The 22766-nt window shown below is 43.6% G+C and overlaps 1 protein-coding gene across 1 annotated transcript in view; it reads left to right on the top strand.

Moving 5' to 3' along the window:
* The first annotated feature begins 1128 nt into the window (after nt 1-1128).
* The window catches only part of LOC126109473 (uncharacterized), a 341108-nt gene continuing 319470 nt past the window's right edge, over nt 1129-22766 (top strand). The window contains exon 1 of the mRNA XM_049914501.1: nt 1129-1453. Coding sequence (XP_049770458.1) covers nt 1129-1453 — 325 coding nt within the window. The remainder of the gene's footprint in view (nt 1454-22766) is intronic.

Below are 22766 nucleotides of genomic sequence, written 5' to 3'. Positions count from 1 at the left end.
TAGTTGCAGGACATTGAAGTTTAGTGCTCCAATTTTACCACTGTGACAATGTTCACAAACGTGCACGCCCAAGAAGTGGAGGACGAGGAGGAACAGCACAGAAGAAAGGAGCAACAGCCGTCTCCATCCAGACAGAGACGCGGCAGCTCCAAGAGCCCCTCCTCCAGGAGTCCTTCGGGACACGACAGGTGCCGGGAGCAGAACTGCGAAGAATGCCACTCCTGCTGCCCCGAGGGCGACCAGTGCTGCTGCAGGAACCCGGAAGAGCCCGGGAACTCCAAGGAGAAGGGAAGGTCTTCGGGGTCCAGGCGGGGTTCTCTGCCACACAAAAGGAAGAGCGTCAGGAGGGGCAGCGAGTCCCTGAAGCTCCCCGACGGAGCTGCGATCGAGCGGAGGTTGGCGAGGACGCCCAGTCCGAGAGCGGTCGGCGGTGCCGGGCTCGAGGACGAGTTCGGAGCAGTGTCCAGCCGGCGTCGCAGCAGCTCCCTCAAGATCGAGACCGAAGGCAAGTTGAGCGTGGCTCCCGCAGGGTCGGGTAACCGCAGGCGGAGCAGTTCGCTCAAGAGCGACGGGGAGGCGAGGCGCGGCGGCGAGGAAGAGCCCGCCCGCAGGGACCGCAGGAAGTCGTCGCTGTACGGCGGCTACCTCAGCCCCAACGACGCCCTCTCCTTCAGCGACGGAGTGGACGAGGCTGGCCGGCGCAGCCGGAGGAACTCCTCGCGCAAGAGCAGCGACAGCTCCTCGTTCCGCACAGACGCCGACGGACACCTGCTGTGCCCCGAGCAGAGCCCCAGCCCGCAGCACTGCGGAAGCGCGGACGCCGCCTTCGACACCTCGAGGAGGGACTCCCGCAGGAGCGTCAGGTCCTTCAACGAAGACGTCGGGGAGGTCCGTAGGAAGAACTCGAGGCGGTCCGACGAGGGTCGCGGGCTGTCCCGCACGCCGAGCCCGCGCCACGGGTCCGGGAAGCGCTCCGGGAGCCCGCGGTCGGCCGTCGCGGCGGGGCTGGACCCTCTCGCCTCCCGCGTCTGCTTCTACGTCGACGACTGCGTCATCGACGACGCGCCCCCGGAGGCGCTGCCGCAGCCCCGGCCGGCAGGGGCTCGCCACGGCCGGCGCGCGACCTCCATGAGGGACCCCGGCGGGGCCCGGCGCTACGCCACCAAGCTGAGCAGGCACGCCAGCGACGTGACGCCGGCGCAGCGAAACCGCGCGGGCAGCGTGAGGCGGACCCAGCGCGGCAGCCTCGTGCTGCCTGGGGCGGGGCCCGGGGGCGGCGTCGGCGTCGGCGTCAGGACGCCCCCGGAGGAGCTGCCGCCCAAGGAGCGGCGCCGGCGCACCATCGTCATGATCGTGGGCGCCACCTTCATGTTCCTGCTCGCCTGCAGCGTGCTCGTCGTCGTCGTCACACTGACGCACCACTCCTTCCGCCACCCGCCCGTCGACGACGCAGGTCTGTCTGGCGCACTGTGCAGCAGCTAAGCTAAGCCGCTCGTCCATTAGCCACCACTCACATTGAAAGTTTCCTCTACTAATTCTTTTCGATTGGTTTTGACCTCGTACCAAATGGTTCAAATGGCTCTGAGCACTATGGGACGTAACATATGTGGTCATCAGTCCCCTAGAACTAAAAACTACTTAAACCTAACTAACCTAAGGACATCACACACATCCATGCCCGAGGCAGGATTCTAACCCGCGACCGTAGCAGTCCCGCGGTTTCACACTGAAGTGCTCACAACCGCAAGGCCTCACCGGCTGGCCTAACCTCGTACCGGTATGGTTGGTTGTAGCTTTGCTGTTGTTTAGCTTTGGGTGACTTTGTGCCTTTCCAACTGCTAGAGAAATCAAATAGAATTCCCTGCAAGAAAAAACATGAATTTGGTCCTGTTTTTCAATTTACAATCTTCCTAAAAATGTGGAAACTGATTAAATACTGAACTTTAAGATTAATTTATCTAATTAAACAAATCGGTCCCTGTCCATTAGTGCTCTAACTAATCTACATCTACATCGATACTCTGCAAATCACTTTTAAGTGCCTGGCACAGGGTTCATTGAACCACCTTCACAATTCTCTATTGTTCCAATGTCGTAAAGCTTCTGGAAAAAAAACGAGCACCTGTATCTTTCCGTAAGAGCTCTGATTTTCCTTGTTTTACGCTTAAATGTTCAAATGTGTGTGAAATGTTACGGGACTTAACTGCTAAGGTCATCAGTCCCTAAGCTTACACACTACTTAACCTAAATTATCCGAAGCACAAACACACACACCCATGCCAGAGTGAGGACTCGTACCTCCGCCGGGACCAGCCGCACAGTCCATGACTGCAGCGCCGTAGTCCGCTCGGCTAATCCCGTGCGGCCCCTTATTTTATCATGGTGATTCTTTCTCCCTCTCTACGTCGGTGTCAACAAAATATTTTCGCATTCGGAGGTGAAAGTTTGTGATTGGAATTTCGTGAGAAGATTCCGTCGCAACGAAACACGCCTTTGTCTTAATGAAGTCCATCCCAAATCCTGCATCATTTCTGTGACACTCTGTCCAATATTTCGCGCTAATACAAAAAATGCTGCCTTTCTTTGAACTTTTTCGATGTACTGCGTCACCGCTCAGCAGTATTCTAAAAGAGGACGGACAAGCGTAGTGTAGGCAGTCTCCTCAGTAGAACCGTTACATTTTCTAAGTGTCCTGCCAGTAAAACGCAATCTTTGGTTAGCCTTCCCCACAACATTTTCTATGTGTTCGTTCCAGTTGAAGGAATTCGTAATTACAATTTGTAGTTATTAGTTGAATTTACGCCTATAGATTTGACTGTTCTGTCGTGTAACCGAAGTATAACGGATTCCTTTTAGCACTCATGTGGATGACCTCACACTTTTCGTTATTTAGGGTCAATGGCCAGTTTTCGCACCTTACAGACAGTCTTTGTAAATCGTTTTGCAATTTGTTTTGATCTTCTGATGACTTTCTTAGGCGTTAAACGCCAGCGTCATCTGCAAACAACCTAATAGAGCTGCTCAGATTGTCTCCCATATCGCTAGATAGATAAGGAACAGGAGGGGGCCTATAACACTACCTTGACGAACGTCAGAAATCACTTCTGTTTTACTCAATGACTTTCCATCAGTTACTACGAACTGTCACCTCTGTGACTGGAAATCACGAATCCAGTCCCATAACTGAAACGATATTCCACAAGTACGCAATTTAACTACAAGCCGCTTGTATAGTACAGTGTCAAAAGCCTTCCGGAAATCCAGAAATACGGAATCAATCTGAAATTCCTTGTTAATAGCATTCAACACTTAAGGCGAGTAAAGAGCTTGTTCTGTTTCACAAGAACAATGTTTTCTAAATCCATGTTGACTGTGTGTCAGTAGACCGTTTTCTTCGAGGTAATTCATAATGTTCGAACACAGTATATCTTCCAAAATCCTGCTACATATCAACATTAATGATATGGACCTGTAATTCAGTGGATTACTCCTACTACCTTTCTTGAATATTCGTGTGAACTGTGTACGTTTGCAGTCTTTGGGTACGGATCTTTCGTCGATATAATAATGCTGTTCATGAAATTTCCGTAGCAAACTGATTCTGAAATGAATATATCTGAGCTCATAATGTAATGTTTGGGAAAACTGTGTAACAGGAAGTGAAATTAGGTGGGAGTTAAAACGGTTGCTGAAGTCGAGTTTCCGGGTAGTGTAGCATTTTCAGAGCCGTTAAATGTGAATGAGGAGAGGTCGGTATGTGACGAGATGGTGAATGATTCACGTGGTGGGTTGCGGAAAATGAAGAATGTGTCAGATACAAGGAATTGGAGGGAGTGGCAAAACTTTGGTGGGGCGGACGTAGATGCAGTATTGGAATAGGAGAGGACAGATCGGGTCTGTTGTGGTAGTAACAGAACAAATTCCACTCTGATTACACAACACTCTCTGTGCCCCAGCTGCAACTTTCTAACTACAGTTGTTGAGAACTTAGCACCGCTCCAGTCAACAAGTAAAACTATTTTATACCCTTCACTGAGTGAGACACGCTTTAAATAAAACTGACTTGGATTGAGGATGTGGACAGTGGTCGTAGGTGAAATATTATTTTAACGACCTGTTTTTAATCCTTTATTTGGCAAATGGTGAAAATAAAAACAAAAAACATTCAGTGCTTATTTTTATTTATTATGCTTAAAGAAATACAATTCAGTCAGTTTTAGAAATTTTTGACAAAAATTATGAAAATAATGAAATGTTGCTTACAAGCAACATTGCCAGAAGTAATCACATTTATCCATATTATAGAAAAAAAGTGTTTGCCAATAACCTCAAGCAAAAGGTTTCCTGTACGTGAATAATTTAATTTATAAACAAATTTATGCCTTCCTGCTGTGTAATAGAACTGTTTTATTTTACCTTCTAGTTCTTCTTGCAATGGAATGTTTGGAAACAGTTCCTCTTTGGAACGAAGCACAATACTAGATTGCATTTTGAACACATGACTGTAGAATATCCAGATGGACAATAACGACAACGACTTTTGGGACCGTATACAGGCCAATGCTCCATATTATCAAATCAGACATCTTGTGTGACATTCGGAGCTGTTGGCTTCCTCCTCTTCTTTTGTGGTGGTGTTATATCTATTGAGGGCCTTCCTACTTTCCTTTTCCCTGAAAACATCAAACCATTGGCAATATCTGCCCTGAATGATTTTAATGAGGTCTTCTTGTCCAGAGATTCTCTTCGAAATACCCGCGAGGCATTTACAACACTCAGATCTAGCAATAAATCCAAACAATCTCATGTACCAACGCCTAGTTTTCATTGGTACTCTGTAGAGCTCTATCAGCATACCAGCAAGATCAACTCCTCCCATATGCTTGTTGTACTGACGTACAGTACTGGGGCAGGACACATCAAGTCTTCTTTTTTCGTTGCTGTCCCATCGTTTTACTGTTGAGAGTGGTTGGACACCACAAAATGAGCTTCCAAGTGTCACGATTTTATTGTCTGCCCACCTTACTAAAATTAATTCCATAAAATATTCTGGTATCCATAGCTATAAAAGCTCCTGAAAATAAAAATGTCTACTCTGTCACGCCGTAAGCATATATAATATACTAATGGCACATGTCCCAACTATGGGCAATGTTGCTCACAGGCATCATAGAAGTTTTATACTATTTACGTAATTCAAAACAGTATTAGATTGAAATATTTCTGCTGTAAACGCACCTCTGGGTATTTCTTGAAGAAAATATGCTAAGATTACTGCCAGTTTATTGAAATCCACTCTTTCAGAACCAAAATAAGACACCCCTGTTGCTCACACGAGGAGATCTCTATAACACCACTACATAAAATGCCATCTCGTGTGAAAACCTTGAACTATTACAACAACTGGCATTAGCAGTGTGTAAAGGAACGCTGCCTGGAGGCGACAATGCCAGCAAAAGGCACTAGGAAGTGTTTGTTGTCCCATAAGGCCAACGTAAATTTGATGTTGCTTGAGAGCAACACTGCCAAATAAAGGGTTAAATTACCTGATATATTATTACCTGTACGAAACTCACGTTAAAAAGACTCATTAACATTGACAAAGGGCAATATTGGTACCAAATTCTTACTGTCACAAATTTTAGACAAATCATTACTAAACATAAAAAATACCTTACAGTACTCTGTCTTTAATGAAAATCTAAACGTCCCTGGTATGGGTGTCTCATTCAACAATGATTCTAGCTACTCCGACTGCAGTGCCTATAAATAAAAATATTACCTTCATTCCTCTTCATATTATTTTCATTCTAAATCACCAATCAAATCCTACCCCTCTGTTTCACAATATCCAAACACAAACCATTTTACTTAAACATGGCTGCACGTAACTTTACATCTTCACTGCCATGAGTCTGTCTCGCTACTACTCAAACGATGGAACTCCTGCGCTCCTCGCTGCCAAGCAGGGATGACAAAACAAAACACATCTTCCTGCGACGCAGCTACTCTGACCAAAGACTGCGCGCGAATAATAAGAGATTCAAAATTGTCGCTTAGCGTGTGAGACATCCGAAGTACGTACAGATTCCAGAAATGCGAATAAGAAATTCCCAATAGATCTGTTTCAGTAGTATTAACGATTATCAACGTCTCCCATCAATCCATATTTTACAAATTCCACTCCAGTAAACAAACACCACACATTTCATAACCTTTGACATTAGTATTTTGCTCAATAAACACTTCCACAACGAATTCAGCTTCTACGCACTTTAAACTTCCACGGACCCTTACTTCATAAGTGAAACGAACACAAAAAAGAGGACAGGGCGGCGCAGATAAAAGGCAGCCCATTTAAGTATAAAGGAAATGCAGCGAAATTACAGAAACGAAAATCGAAATAGACTTAACATTTATTTACAATGAAAAATACAGTGATAAACACAGTTATAGAAGATCCCTGCAACATCGATACATAGCGATGCACATCTAAGCATATTCAGACAGACCTGGCGTGAAGTTCGGATATCGATGGCGGCATCTTCAAGGAGGGTACCGTCTTTCAGTTCCTGTATAGTCCGTAGATATGTTTCATACACCTTGCTCTTCAAATGTCCCCCACATGAAAAAAAAACTATGTTGTTAGATCCGGCGAACGTGGTGGCCACAGATGTTTGCTGACAGTTCGTTCCTCAATGAAGACACCATGTACTCGTTACAGGGATACTTAGAAGTATGGTATGTTTCTCCATTCTGGTAGAAGAAGGAGTACTGTCTTTCATATTCCAGTGAATTGAGCACAGAATGTATCAAACTTTCCACATGTATGTTGAGAGTAGTGTCAAAAAATATCGATCCAATGATTGGCGTTCCTTTTACATTACACCAAACGCCAATTTTTTTGTTATGGAGTCGTTGCTGACACACAATGTTATGGTTCTCCGTTGCCCATTACCACTTGTACTGTGGCCGCCCCGATAGCTGAATGGTCAGCTTGACCGAGTGCTGGCGTAAGGTGCCCCAGTTCGATTCCTTCCTGGGTCGGGAATTTTCTCCGCTCAGGCCACAGACTGGGTGTTGTGTTGTCTTCATCATCATTTCAACCCCATCCGGCGCGCAGGTCGCCCAATGTGACGTCGAATGTAATAAGACCTGCTCCAAGACGGCCGGACCTGCCCCCGTAAGAAAAAGAGAGAGAGAGAGAGAGAGAGAGAGAGAGAGAGAGAGAGAGAGACAGAGAGAGAGAGAGAGAGAGAGAGAGAGTAGTTAAATAATTAATAGCCATTGTCATTTCCATTTTTTTTACCTCGTGTACTGTGATTTCACGTGCCTGGAAAGATGAAATCATGTTTCACCACTCATGATGTAATGGAAAAGGTCTAACAAAACCATCGTTGATTCAGAAACAACGTTTATACGTTTCTGACTGTCATCCTCTCGTAATTTCTGCATAACTGTCGCACGATATGGCTCCGAATTAAGTCTTTTCAATATCCTCTTGGAAATCCTCCTACTCACATGGGCACATTGTGCGAATTCATGTGTAGACGTCTTTGGGCCCTGAATAATTCTTCGGTGAATGTTAGCAATAATTTCTGATGTACGAACTCAAGGAATTCTTTGTCTTTTTACGTTTTCCACAGATCTTTACTTTTTATACAGGCTCTGTATTTCTCTCTTTGCCGGTAGTCCTCTGTCTGGAAATGACCCCGAAAATGTCGCGAGTTTCCTTAATAGAACTCGTTTTCACATATACTTTCAGAGTTTCAATCCTTTCTTCTATCGAGAAATTCATTTTGCAGACCGGAAAGGAAACCTCTAGCTTCATTGATGAAATAAACTGAAATGCTGACAGAAGAATGATGACAGTCTACTATTGCAGAAAACTTTGCATTGTTGTTGCTGTTTATTTCAGAAGTCAAAATATTGCATTCGCATCGAAAAGGGAGGTGGGATAGTTTGAATAGCGCCACCCTGTATTTACCAGGATCGATTTTGACGCTCACTTTGATAAAGAGATTATTGCTGCCGTTGTGTTTTGTTAGAAAAACGTGGCGCTACTGACAGTAGGTTTGATGAAAACTGCCTGACCTCTAATTCCCAGTTAACAGGTACGTTTAGTCATACTTGCTAATCTACCGGTGTCTCGACCTTGGCCAGCTTCAGACCCATCTCGTCTAGCAGGGGTTTCTGATCGTTAAATAAAATAGTTGTATGGGGCAATAGGGAATTTCAACAGGCTAGAAGCCCGGAAGATCTAATAAAACTTGCACGTATTGTTTAAAAAAAGGAAAAGCTAGGTAGCTTGTTACAAGGTAATTACGGCTTTAACCTTACACAGCTGATTAATCTAGACCAAATGTTCAAACGTATGTGAATTCCTAAGTTACCAAACTGCTGAGGTCATCGGTCCCTGGACTTACACACCACTTGAACTAACTTATGCTATGAACAACACACACACACACACGTACGGAAAGATACAGGTGTTCATTCTTTCCGCGCGCTACAGGAGATTGGAATAATAGAGAATTGTGAAGGTGGTTCGATGAACTCTCTGCCAGGCACTTAACTGTCATTTGCAAAGTATCCATGGAGATGAACTTCGGTTTGGCAGTACATGGGTTGCCCTCTCAAGGCCTGTTAGTGAACCATTTTCAACCACTGGTTGCCATGGTAAAGATGTGGCAGCAGGCTTCTTTCCACTGAAGTTGTTGTAAAGTCGATAGGCGAACTAGTGGTTGCCATGGTGAGGACAGACGCCAGTGCAAAGATGTGGCTGCAGGCTTCTTTCTAACGAAATTGTTGCGAAAGTGGAATGACGAAGCTCATTTCTTCTACGTATTTAAATATTTTTAACGCTTCTTAATTGACAATAGCTGTTTAATAAGCTATGTTTAGTGTGTATTTATTTTTAATTCTTGGCAATGTTCTTTTAACAAAGAAATTTTAAATTGTCATTCGACTTATATCTCATTGGTTAGTAATGACATCATGCCGTCAGAAGTGGGCGTAGCCTCCATTATACATAGTGAGACGTGCACTGGTTTCTCCAGTAGTGATTCTTCAACAGAAAGAGGTTCCTACTCAATAGTAATTCATCGTTTTATAGCTTTATAACTTTATGTAATTTTTTAATGTATGTAGCCCTCTAATTAAAGTTTTATATACAACTTGTAGGTCTGAAGATGATCACAGTAGTAGTCGAAACCGGTCATCGTGATAAATAAATCGTGATCAAGACTGTTTTTAATAGTAAATATTTGTATGCATTAGACTGTGATCATAATACTGCCAAGGAGGAAAATGTAATTCTTTTCTCTGTACCTGTATCGGTATTTAGTTGTACAGTGTGTCGCAGGAGGAATGGTCGAAGTTCTGTGATATGACAGGAATGATCGTTTAAAGCCAAATATTCAACATCAATATATGACCTATTGCGAATGGTTCAGAAACAGAACACATTTAACGTATGTTCCATAATGAAATTTTCACTCTGCAGCGGAATGTCGGGTGATATGAAACTTCCTGAGATATTAAAACTGTGTGGCGTATGGAGGTTCGAAATGAGGAACTTTTCCTTTTAACAGATAAGTGCTGGCTACACAAGGACGACGCACGACCCTTCCTTACAGCTTTACTTCCGCCAGTACCTCGTCTCCGACGTTCCAGACCTCACAGAAGTTCTCCTGCGGTCTAGTGCCGAGAGTGCTGCCCCTCGATCACTGGGTCCAGGGTTCGATTCCCGACCAGTTCGGGGATTTTCTCTGCCCAGGGACAGTGTTTGTGTTGTCCTCAACATTTCATCATCATCATCATCATAATTCGTGACAGTGGCTAGATTGGATTGGGTAAAAAAATTGGACTGTGTAAAAATTTGGACTTTGTACGGGCGCTGATGACCGTGCAGTTAATCGCTCCTCAAAGGAAACATCACCATCCTGCGAAACTTGCCCGCGAAAGGCATAGGTCCTGAGTTCGAGTCTCGGTCCGGCACACAGTTTTAATCTGCCAGAAAATTTCGTATCAGCGCTCACTCAGGTGCAGAGTGAAAATTTCATTCAGGAAACATCCCCTAGGCTGTGGCTAACAATATCCTTTCTTCCAGAAGTGATAGTTCTGCAAATTACGCAGGAGAAATTCTGTGAAGTTTGAAAGGTAGCAGACAAGGCACTATTGTATATTGGTACTCTATTTTCTGTATTATTCAATAAATCGTCATGTTTAGACATGTATGCATGTACAACAGTTAGCAAACATTTCAAAATGCGTTGTACAAAGTATCAATTGAAAAATAAACTGAAAACTCTGTTAAATGATCAGGAATTAGATGCGCGGGAAAGCACAAAAGGTATCCTTAGACAACAGCAGGAGCACTACCAGCGCAGAAATCTGTAATCATACACCATAGCTGCATATTCTTCGTTGGTGCAAATTTGTGGCATTTTAGCCAGCACGTGTACGAAGATATTTAACCGTTTCTCTCTCATATCCTCTCAGTACCTCATATTACTTCTCACACAACACACCATGGACAGCTGCGCGCTCGAAGAGCTAGTTTAATGGCCGAAGGACATCCTGAGCAAAAAGGTTGAAAGCAAAGAGTTATTTTGGCCTAGAATAAAACGTCGAAAACGTGGAGTCGGAGTGACATACACGTGCGCGCCACTAGCCCAAAACCAAAAGTACATTCAGTGACTGAGCTATATATTCTGAAGTCATTAAAGTCATGGGAAGCATCCTGACGTCGTGCTGGACCTCCTTTTTCCCTGCAGAGTGTAGCAACTCGATGTGACATGAGACTTCAAAAATAAATGCTTCTGAGCACCATGGGGCCTAACATCTGAGGTCATCAGCCCGAACTAACCTAAGGACATCAGACACAACCATGCCCGAGGCAAGATTCGAACCTGTGACCGTAGCAGTCCGGACTGAAGCGCCTAGAACCGCTGGGCCACCGCGGACGGCTGACATGAGAGTCCCCTGCCGAAATACTGAGCCATGCTGCGTCTATAGCCGGCCGTAATTTCAAAGGTCTCGGCGGTGGAGGATCTTGTTCCCCAACCTCCTCGCATTGTCCACAAAGGTCTTCAAACCAGTTGTGAAGATTTGGACCCTGGTGACATAGCGCATCGTTGTTTGGGAACATGAAGTCCATCAATGGCTCCAATTGGTCTGAAAGAAGCCCAGCAAAACCATTTCCAGTCAATGATCGGTTCTGTTGAACCAGAGGACCCAATCCATTCCACGTAAACACTGCCCACAGTATTATTGAGCCATCACTAGCTTGCACAGTGCCTTGTTGACCACCTGGAAATGTGATTTCACTAAATCACTCCAGGCAAATGCCGGGATGGTTCCTCTGAAAGGGCACGGCCGACTTCCTTCCCCATCCTTCCCTAATCCGATGAGACCGATGACCACGCTGTCTGGTCTCCTTCCCCAAACAACCAACCAACCAACCACCTGGAACCATGGCTTCGTGGGGTCTGTGCCACACTCGAACACTACAATCAGCCGATAGCAAGTGAGATCGGGTTTCATCTGACTAGGCCACGATTTTCTAGTCGTCTAGGTTCCCGCCGATGTGGTCACGAGCTCAGGAGACGCGTGGCAGGCGATGTCATGCTGTTATACATTCGTCGTACGTCCCACATTGATTTGTGTGGTTATTCCACGCAGTTCAGATTGTCTGGTAGCACTGACAGCTCTACACAAACGCCTCTGCTCTCGGTCGTTACGTGAAGGCCGTCGGCCACTGCGTTGTCCGTGGTGAGAGATAATGCCTGAAATTTCATGGTTTCGGCACACTCTTGACACCGCGGATGATGATATATTGAATTCCCATAACGATTTCCGAAATTGAATGTCCCATGTGTCTAGCTCCAACTACCATTCGGCGTTCAAAGTCTACTAATTCTTGTCATGCGGCCATAGTCACGTCGGACACCTTTTCACATGGATCACCTGAGCACAAATGACAGCTTCGTCAGTGCATTAACCTACACTCATGCTCATAAATTAAGGATAATTGCAGAATGTGGTGCCACACAACCTGGCACTACACAAAACTGGCGCTAATAGCATAGGCACATAGGGAACACACACGACACAGATCTGTAAGTCCACGGTATTTGTGGTACGTTGAGAAAACCGTCCTGAAACACATGTGCTACAAGACGCTACTGTTTCCTGCACATGTAACCCGACATCAGTATGGGATATGATCGCCATGCACACGTACACTTAGGTTTTACATTCTTATGTAGCATTTTCCTTCTTTTCCTGCTTTCTTTGAGTGTGCGCTTTAGTTTTCTTAGGTCTGTCTACATTCGTTCCTTTTAATGTGTGTCAGGGCGCTGATGACCTCGATGTTGGGCGCCCATAAGCCCCAACACACCACCACCACACGTACACAGGCAGCACAACGGGTTGGTTTACTGTGGATCAAGTGGTCGGGCAGCTGCTGGGGTATAGCATCCCATTCTTGCACCTGTATCTGCCGGAGCTCCTGAAGTGTCGTAGGGGTTTGAAGACGTGCACCGATACGTCGACCGAGAGCTTCCCAGACGTGCTCGCTGGGGTTCAGATCTGGAGAACAGGCAGGCCACTCCATTCGCCTGATATCTTCTGTTTCAAGATACTCCTCCACGATGGCAGCTCGGTGGGGCCGTGCGTTATCATCCATCAGGAGGAAAGTGGGACCCACTGCACCCCTGAAAAGGTGGACATACTGGTGCGAAATGACGTGCCGATACACCTGATCTGTTACAGTTCGTCTGTCAAAGGCATGCGGGGGTGTATGTGCACCAATCATAATCCCATCCCACACCATCAAACCACGACCTCCATACAGATCCCTTTCAAGGACATTAAGGGGTTGGTATTGGTACCTGGTTCATGCCAATGAAGACCTGGCAAGAGTCACTGTTCAGACCATACCTGGACTCGCCCATGAACATAACCTGGGACCACTGTTACAATTACCATATACTGTTCTTGACACCAGGCTTTACGGGCTCTCCTGTGATCAGGGGTCAGCGGAATGCATCTTGCAGGTCTCCGGGCGAATAAACCGTAAAGGCTACCTGCAGTACTCCGTGGCTGTCTTCAAAAATGGTTCAAATGGCTCTGAGTACTATGCGACTTAACTTCTGAGGTCATCAGTCACCTAGAACTTAGAACTAATGAAACCTAACTAACCTACGGACATCACACACATCCATGCCCGAGGCAGGATTCGAACCTGCGACTGTAGCGATCGCTCGGTTCCAGATTGAAGCGCCTAGAACCGCACGGCCATTCCTGCCGGCCCGTGGCTGTCTGCGGGCACTGAGGGTGAGATATCGGTCTTCTCGTGGTGTTGTACACTGTGGACGTCCCGTACAGTAGCGCCTGGACACGTTTCCTGTCTGCTGGAATCGTTGCCATAATCTCGAGATCACACTTTGTGGCACACTGAGAGCCCGTGATATGACCTGCTGTGTTTGACCAGCCTCCAGCCGCCCTAGTATTCTACCCCTCATAACGTCATCAATATGTGTTCTTTGAGCCATTTTCAACACACAGTCACCATTAGCACGTCTGAAAACGCCCGCACACTTACTCGCTGCACCGTACTCTGACATGCACCAACACACCTCTGTGTATGTGTACTGCTGCCAGCGCCACCGTGCGACTACCGCAGGTCAAATGCACCGCTTGGTCATATCCCGAGGTGATTTAAACCCACAAACCACCCACCAGAGCGTTGTTTAACCACTTCTCAGCATTATCCTTAATTTATGAGCATGAGTGTGTATTTATTTATTTACTGCCGGATTCGTATAGAGACATACCCACCAACAGAGGGATCTAAATTACTGAAGAGAAAGTATTTAAGTATACTGCCTATTGGCTTCCGTCTCGGGTTCTTCGGCCGACGTTCATCTAATGATTTTTCTGACGTTTCGCCAGCACGAGTGGCTGGCATTGTCAAAGCTTCACCCTCCATTGCCGGTGGTGAACTGGAGGCGAGCTCGCGGCCGCAGACTATATGTACCTGGCGCGCCAACGTCCGAGGGCTTCTCCACGGTCATTTCCGGTGCGGTTCTCCTCTTGCTACCTGCGACGGTCGTTCGCTGCAGTACGGGAAGCCAGGATCCGTTTACCTTAAGGCTTTCCTCCTTCTTGTTGAAACTGTTCGCGTGTTTTTGGATTTCTACAGCTTCTCTGAACAAGCGCGTGTGATAGTGCTTCTCTACAGCCAGAACTTCCGTGTCGGCGAATTTTATTGCGTGGTCGGTCTCATTCAGTGCGTGCTCTGCCACGGCCGATTTCTCCACCTGCCCCAACCTGCAATGTCGCTTATGCTCTTTGATCCTGGTGTTAATGGATCGTCCAGTCATTCCGACATAAACTTTTCCGCATGTGCAAGGTATACGGTATATTCCCGACATTGCAAGTGGGTCTCTTTTCTCCTTCGCCGATCTAAGACACTCTTTGATCTTCCTTGTCGGTTTGAAAATCGTCTTTACGCCGTGTTTGCGCAATATACGGCCGATTCTGTCCGTCACTCTGGGAATGTATGGCAGATAGGCCGTACCCGACATTTCTTTTTCTGGTTCCTTACTTCGCCGAGTGTTTGGCTCTGTTACACTTCTAATGTAATTTGTGGAGTACCCATTGCTCCTCAGAACAGTTTCCAGGTGTTGCATTTCTCGTTTGAGGTGTTGAGGCTCACATATACGTCCTGCTCTCTTTACGAGTGTACTAATCATGCCTCTTTTCTGGCTCGGGTGGTGGTTTGACAGTTTGTGCAGGTATCGGTCCGTGTGTGTCGGTTTTCGATACACGCTGTGTCCCAGGTTTTCGCCGTCCCTTGTGACCAGCACATCTAGAAATGGCAGTTTCTTGTCCTTTTCTACTTCCATGGTAAATGTTATGTTGGCATGGAGGCTGTTCAAGTGTCTCAGGAATTCACCGAGCTGTGGCAGAGCACGCACTGAATGAGACCGACCACGCAATAAAATTCGCCGACACGGAAGTTCTGGCTGTAGAGAAGCACTATCACACGCGCTTGTTCAGAGAAGCTGTAGAAATCCAAAAACACGCGAACAGTTTCAACAAGAAGGAGGAAAGCCTTAAGGTAAACGGATCCTGGCTTCCCGTACTGCAGCGAACGACCGTCGCAGGTAGCAAGAGGAGAACCGCACCGGAAATGACCGTGGAGAAGCCCTCGGACGTTGGCGCGCCAGGTACATATAGTCTGCGGCCGCGAGCTCGCCTCCAGTTCACCACCGGCAATGGAGGGTGAAGCTTTGACAATGCCAGCCACTCGTGCTGGCGAAACGTCAGAAAAATCATTAGATGAACGTCGGCCGAAGAACCCGAGACGGAAGCCAATAGGCAGTTTGTCAACAAGTGGCCACGAAAGCCTCAACAATTTTGTATTTAAGTATATTTCATGATACATTTATCTCTAGTGAATGGTCTTTTGCGATAACTTTAATGTAGTTTAACTTGCCTAATATGATGGTTTCTTTGCACGTGTGAAAAGCGTTTGTCAATAAGTCATACAACTACTTAATTACATCAGAGTTTTACTCAGCTTCTTGAGTTTGGATATTATGTACTTGTCAGTGACGATGTGCTTAGTATAAAATGATGTTGATTGAAATGCTTTTTTCCGTAGATTGTATAATTTCGTTTTTAAATTGTATTATCTGTTATGGATGGAAACACACACAACACAAGTGTATTATTCTACAGTACTTATTACTTATGTCACAAACAGATTTTAAACTAGTGCATCAACAGATATGAAAATTGTGTAAGTAGGCTGTTTAGGTTTTTATGTTGGTAACTCCACGTAGCGCTCTATATGGAAATCACTAACTGTGCTGTGTGAAGTCTGTGGCTGGTTTGCATTGTTGGAATATTCGCTATTGTAGTGTTGGGCAGCTGGATGTGAACGGCACGTAGCGTTGCGCACTTGGAGGAGAGCCGCCAGCAGTGGTGGATGTGGGGAGAGAGATGGCAGAGTTTTGAGAGCGGACGATCTGGACGTGTTTCCATCAGAAAGAGTAGATTTGTAATATTGGATATCATTAACTGATATATATACGATGACTTTTGAACACTATTAAGGTTTGTTCTCTATCAAAATCTTTCATTTGCTAACTATACCTATCAGTAGTTAGTGCCTTCAGTAGTTAGAATCTTTTTTTTAGCTGGCAGTATTGGCGCTCGCTGTATTGCAGTAGTTCGAGTGACGAAGATTTTTGGTGAGGTAAGTGATTCATGAAAGGTATAGGTTATTGTTAGTCAGGGCCATTCTTTTGTAGGGATTGATTGCGTTGCGCTAAAAATATTGTGTGGCAGTTTAGTGTTGATCAGAATAAGTGAAGAGAGAAATGTCTGAGTACGTTCAGTTCTGCTCAGCTGTTTGAAAATCAAATAACGTAAGAGGTTTATCAGCACATTCATTAATTTTTCTAAGGGGACGTTTCAATTGTCAATGTTAGATTTATGAATCCAATAAACGGGACTATTTCGGTGTAAATGCATTGAAAGATTATTTAACTAAGAAAAAATATGACACATTAACTAATGCATCATATAAAAATTACAACAGCACTCCATAGAAGAAAATAAATTAAACAATAAATTTTTGTGACATGTTCCAGAGGTAAGGCTGATCAAAATACTCTTGTCTTTAATAGGTACTAAACTACAAGTTATACTAGTGAGATTAAGTCAGTAATTGAAGCAACTGTAAGTATACAAAGAACATTTTTTTAACACAACGAGAGAAACCATAGTAACTGAAACAAAGGAAAATGAGGCATGCTAGTAAGAGAGGTAGTTAACAACATGGCCTGGATGGGGTTATGGGGAGTATTTGCAGTTAGAAGTGAAGAGTAAGTGAATTGTGTGTGCTCATTCAGTACTCAGCTTTGGCCGATGAAAATATGTTTTTTAATTTCCGTTATTTCAACATCGTTCATCCTCTGTCCCTTATGGATCTGACGTAGTACTTCATGTTTCAGCTTGTAACTATGGCCCTCTTTAAGCAGATGGTCTACAAAAGTAAAACGTCGTTTCCTAAGTTTCCAACTTCCGTGGTGTTCCTTCAAGCGGGTGCATATTGCCCTGCCGGACTGACATACACAGAATTTATTGTGTTTGCCATTGGGCAAAAAGTGCCGAACTCTGATGTGCACATAAAATGACATATTTACGTTCCTGGATTTAAGACAACTTAAAGTGGAATAAAATATAATCAGACAAATAGCTTCAAACAATGGCTACCCTGCTGCCTTGGTGTTCTGTCTTCTTTACGCTGTTCTCGCCCCATCATCTCAAGAACACAGTAAATGGTACACAATGCCATATTTAGGAAAAGTTTCTTTGAATGTATTGAGAAATCTGACAGCGATATGTAATTTATGGTGTCAAAGGAGAAGAAATTAAAGAAATCCACGATGTCTGCGGAAGAGCTCTCAAGTTGCTGACGTGAGTAATCTTCGGTGTGCTGTTTGACTGTAGTCTCTATAGCGCATATCATACCTCATTAATAGTATTTTTTAATAATACTTTTAGACTTTGTGATTTTCAGTTCATATGGGCTATTTGCACCGTATATATCTTATTTTCCTGTCTAATTAGTACTTTTTTCCTATTTTATCTGATTTATTACGACTCGTGTGTGATCCATTGTTGCGATGTATTTTTACTTTGAGATGTGTTATTGTCTTCGCCATGTCGAACCAAATATATATATATATATATATATATATATATATATATATATATATATATATATATATATATATATATATATGGCGGTCCATAGATCGTGACCGGGCCCAATATCTCCCAAAACAAAATAAGCGTGAAATGAAAAAACTACAAAGAACGAAACTTGTCTAGTTTGAAGGAGGGAACCAGGTGGCGCTATGGCTGGCCCGCTAGATGGAGCTGCCATAGGTCAAACGGATATCAACTGGTTTTTTAAAAAAATACGAACCCCTATTTTTATTACATATTCGTGTAGTACGTAAAGAAATATGAATGTTTTAGTTGGACCACTTTTTTCGCTTTGTAATAGATGGCGCTGTAATAGTCACAAACATATGGCTCACTGTTTTAGACGAACAGTTAGTAACAGGTAGGTTTTTTTAAAATTAAAATACAGAACGTAGGTACGTCTGAACATTTTATTTCGGTTGTTCCAATGTGATACATGTACCTTTGTGAACTTATCATTTCCGAGAACGCATGCTGTTACAGCGTGATTACTTGTAAATACCACATTAATGCAATAAATGCTCAAAATGGTGTCCGTCAACCTCAATGCATTTAACAATACGTGTAACGACATTCCTCTCAACAGCGAGTAGTTCGCTTTCCGTAATGTTCGCACATGCATTGACAATGCGCTGACGCATGTTGTCAGGCGTTGTCGGTGGATCACGATAGCAAATATCCTTCAACGTTCCCCACAGAAATAAATACTGGGAACGTCAGATCCGATGAACGTGCGGGTCATGGTATGGTGCTTCGACGACCAATCCACCTGTCATGAAATATGCTATTCAGTACCGCTTCAAACGCACGCGACCTATGTGCCGGACATTCATCATGTTGGAAGTACATCGCCATTCTGTCATGCAGTGAAACATCTTGTAGATCATTACATAGGAAATCAGCATACATTGCAACTTTTAGATTGCCATCGATAAAATGGGGGCCAATTATCCTTCCTCCAATAGTGCCGCACCACACATTAACCCGCCAAGGTCGCTGATGTTCCACTTGCCGCAGCCATCGTGGATTTTCCGTTGCCCAATAGTGCATATTATGCCGGTTTACGTTACCGCTGTTGGTGAATGACGCTTCGTCGCTAAATAGAACGCTTTCAAAAAATCTGTTATCATCCCGTAAGTTCTCTTGTGCCCATTGGCAGAACTGTACACGACGTTCAAAGTCGTCACCATGCATTTCCTGGTGTATAGAAATATGGTACGGGTGCAATCGATGTTGATGTAGCATTCTCAACGCCGACCTTTTTGAGATTCCCGATTCTCGCGCAGTTTGTCTGCTACTGACGTGCGGATTAGCCGCGACAGCAGCTAAGACACCTGCTTGGACATCATCATTTGTTGCAGATCGTGGTTGACGTTTCACATGTGGCTGAAAACTTCCTGTTTCTTTAAATAATAAATAAATGATGTCGTCCATGATACCTAGCAGCATACATAGCACACGCCCGTAGGGCATTTTGATCACAATAGCCATACATCAACACGATGTCGACCTTTTCCGCAATTGGTAAATGGTCCATTTTAACACGGGTAATGTATCACGAAGCAAATACCGTCCGCACTGGCGGAATGTTACGTGATACCACGTTCTTATACGTTTGTGACTATTACCGCGCCATCTATCACAAAGTGAAAAAAGTAGTCCAACTAAAACATTCATATTTCTTTACGTACTACACGAATAGGTAATAAAAATGGGGGTTCCTATTTTTTTAAAAGCTGTTGATATCCGTTTGACCTATGGCAGCGCGATCTATCGGGCTAACGATAGCGCCATCTGGTTTCCCCCTTCAAGCTAGACGAGTTTCGTTCTTTGTAGTATTTTCATTTGATGCTTATTTCGTGAGTTATTTGGCCCAGTCATTGTCAATGGACCCTGTCAATGACCTCCTCGATATGGTCACTACATATTTAACTTATTGTAACATAAATTGGACTGTGGACCACTACTTTATGAGCAGTGCCGAATTGAAGCCAATGGAACAGCATGTAGTTGTAATATAAAAGTTTTTAAATCTTACGCTCATTTTTTTCTTGTCATTTAGGACTATAATTTGCTTTAGGCGTTATGCTTTTGTGGAAGTTTGGAGCTGTGGGAGTTTGTCAAGGAAAAATACGAATTTGCTTTCAAATATATCACATGAAATGGTCAGTGCTTGGAAACTGTATGTCCCAGTGAGTCAAAAGTGAAACCACTTTTTTTAAAACATCTGATTGCTTGCCTTTTGCCAATTTCATCTTATATTCGTTGCTTACTATAATAATGAAGAATAATTTTGTGTAAAATTCTATTTTTATATTGCAAAGTGAAACCACTGCCTTAAAACAAGTGGTTTTTTACTTTTTGCCAATTTCTGTGTGTAATGGAGGTGAGTTATGTGAAAAATTTTAAAATTTTTTGTTTTTCACAATGCTGAATTCAGAGAGTTAAAAGCATTTAAAAAGGAATGTAAGGAGAAAATTTTATGTACGGAATGTTCTGCGTGAATTAGTTTCAATGTTCGTGACAGTGCCTAAACAAGACATTAGTACTCATTTTAATGTAATTAACATTCTGTGCGTTTAGGATTCGTAATACAATTTAAGTTTTAAACAACTTTTTCACTTATAAGCTATGTCTCACCGTTTGAAAGTAAAACTTAATACAACTTTGTTGTCACGCCTTGTACTATTACGTGATAAGCTAGCTTCATTGTTTGCGAGCAGCTCGTCGTTTTAGTTCAGTCATTGAAGCAAGTCAGAGCGGTGTTTTAGATTGCGCAGGGAAGAATCTGTTGTAGGGCCTAGGTAAACTTTGTGACAAAGAATCATGACACAGTGATCATTTGTATATTTTTTGATATAACCCACGACTTTTGATTGTTGCTGAGGAAGTTATTTGGAATATCACGGATAATTACTGTTTACTTTCAGTTAATACTCGTTTGAAAATTGTTGAATTCTGTATAGAGTAATTGAATTAATGAAATTTACAGTCAATTTTTGTATTAAAATGTGTTACAGTCGTGGCACTTCTAGACAACGGCATACAACTAACGATTACACATAGCCACCAACGAGCATATTGTTTCACCACGTAGACAGTCACTCAAATAAGAAAACTGATAATACGAATGTTCACCCTAGTCTCCGGGTTGAAGTGTTTTCACTTACATACTTGTTCAGCCTTTTCGGTCATATATGTCTTCGATTGCCAAGTCTTTCTAGAGACGATTGAAGTATCGCATTTAAATGAGAGGCAAACAAAAGTATATCTCTGAAAACGAAGTACTTTAAAAAGTGAATTTATTTACTGAAATTCGAATTTTTCTTGATTCTGCCACCAACTATCGAGTTTTGGTTGGTTTTAAAAGTTTAATAACTAATTCTACAATGTAAATTTATTTTTAAATAAGTGAATGATTACTTCTTCACTGCAATTTGTACCCATCACTGAGAATTATTTTTCGGTAAATGCTGCGTTGTTGTTGAAAGAGAACATATTGTAAACAATTTTTTAATTCTTCGATGACTAAATCTCTTGGTTTTTCGGCATATATTGCCCCTTGTCGGAAGTATTTTTCCGCAAAAAATTTCTATTATAACTCGTTAATTAACTTTGAATGGTTAACCGGTCCCATTGTTCACTTAGACTAGTGTGGGGAGGTCGCTTAAAAACAACAGTCTGACTGTCTGGCAGAATCGGCAGAGAGACTTGCAGACTTTTTTTTCACTTCAAAAGAAACACTGAATGATTTAATCATCGTGCAGTACTACAACGGGCTGTACCGACTTCTCCCATTTGGTTGCTCCCACAGACAGGTTTCACTCGAAAGATTTGATCGAATAATAGTCCACGCCATACGTAAAACTACAGTCGACTGAATCAATTGTTTTCGATCGATTTTTCCTAGTGACTGGTTTCACTCAAAAGAATGAATGATTCATTCATCGATACATAATAAAACAACGTAATGCGCTATGTTGCAACAACCGAGTAAATACATTACATTCATGTGGTTTGTTTCTATAACTAGCCGCGGAGATTAGTTTCATTCGGTTGTTTCATTCGACGGAGAAAACCGACTGAGTGAGAAAACTACCGATGGACTAGTCGGTTGGTAAAGCAATTCGGTTGTCCCACCACTACAACCTTTCTTAATTGTTACTCATCAGTATGAGGTACGCATCAGTTCAAAAAGACGGATGTCGCACGTGTAACGCACACGAGCATTCATTACAAGTTCTAACAGTGTAGAGTTCTGGCTCCTTGTGCCGTCTTGGATTGAATGTGCTGCCACTGTATTGTTTCCTCATTTGGCTTCAACAGAAATGCATGTAGCCCGTGGCATACCAAACAGATAAGATAACACTTCATCCTAAAAAGGTGTGCAGACGAATTGAGAGAGCGAGTATCAAGTAACGTCAGTGAGATCACAAAATTTTCTGTTCTTCGGCCCCTTTGTCGGTTCAGTTTTTCATTGCGATGGGCTCTGCAACAGCAAAATAAAAGAACTCCTGTAAAACTGCCATATACTGCTCTTGAATTATTTGCAACAGCCCCGCTTCCTGTATTGATCCTCAACTCGCATACATCACTTTCGTGGCGGCCCTCTGCAGGCCGGCAGAGAAGCAGGTTATATAAATACCTCTTCCTCTTGGAGAACCGAGACATTTCGCTGGCCTAAATTGAACGTAAATGTGACCTCAGTTCGTAGTCAGATGTTGATATCATTACAGTCTGAGCTTTACTTTCTCAATTTTTACAACAGCTCTGAATGTTTCAGGGACACTTTGAAACACATGGCGTTTAAAAAGTAGTGTCCCATATTGCCCCACATTATGAAACCTAGGAGTAAAAGCTATCCAAGGTCTGTTCAAAAAATTTTGCACCACTGATGTATGGGAGGGAAATGCGGTTGACATCCCTGCACAAGCCTGTGTCTAATGTGTAACTGTCGGAAGTTTCGCTGTCGT

The sequence above is a fragment of the Schistocerca cancellata genome, chromosome 12 (assembly GCF_023864275.1).
Source record: "Schistocerca cancellata isolate TAMUIC-IGC-003103 chromosome 12, iqSchCanc2.1, whole genome shotgun sequence".
Classification (NCBI taxonomy): Eukaryota; Metazoa; Arthropoda; class Insecta; order Orthoptera; family Acrididae; genus Schistocerca; species Schistocerca cancellata.
Note: the sequence above shows the minus strand (reverse complement) of the source record. Positions and strands in the feature narration are given on the sequence as shown.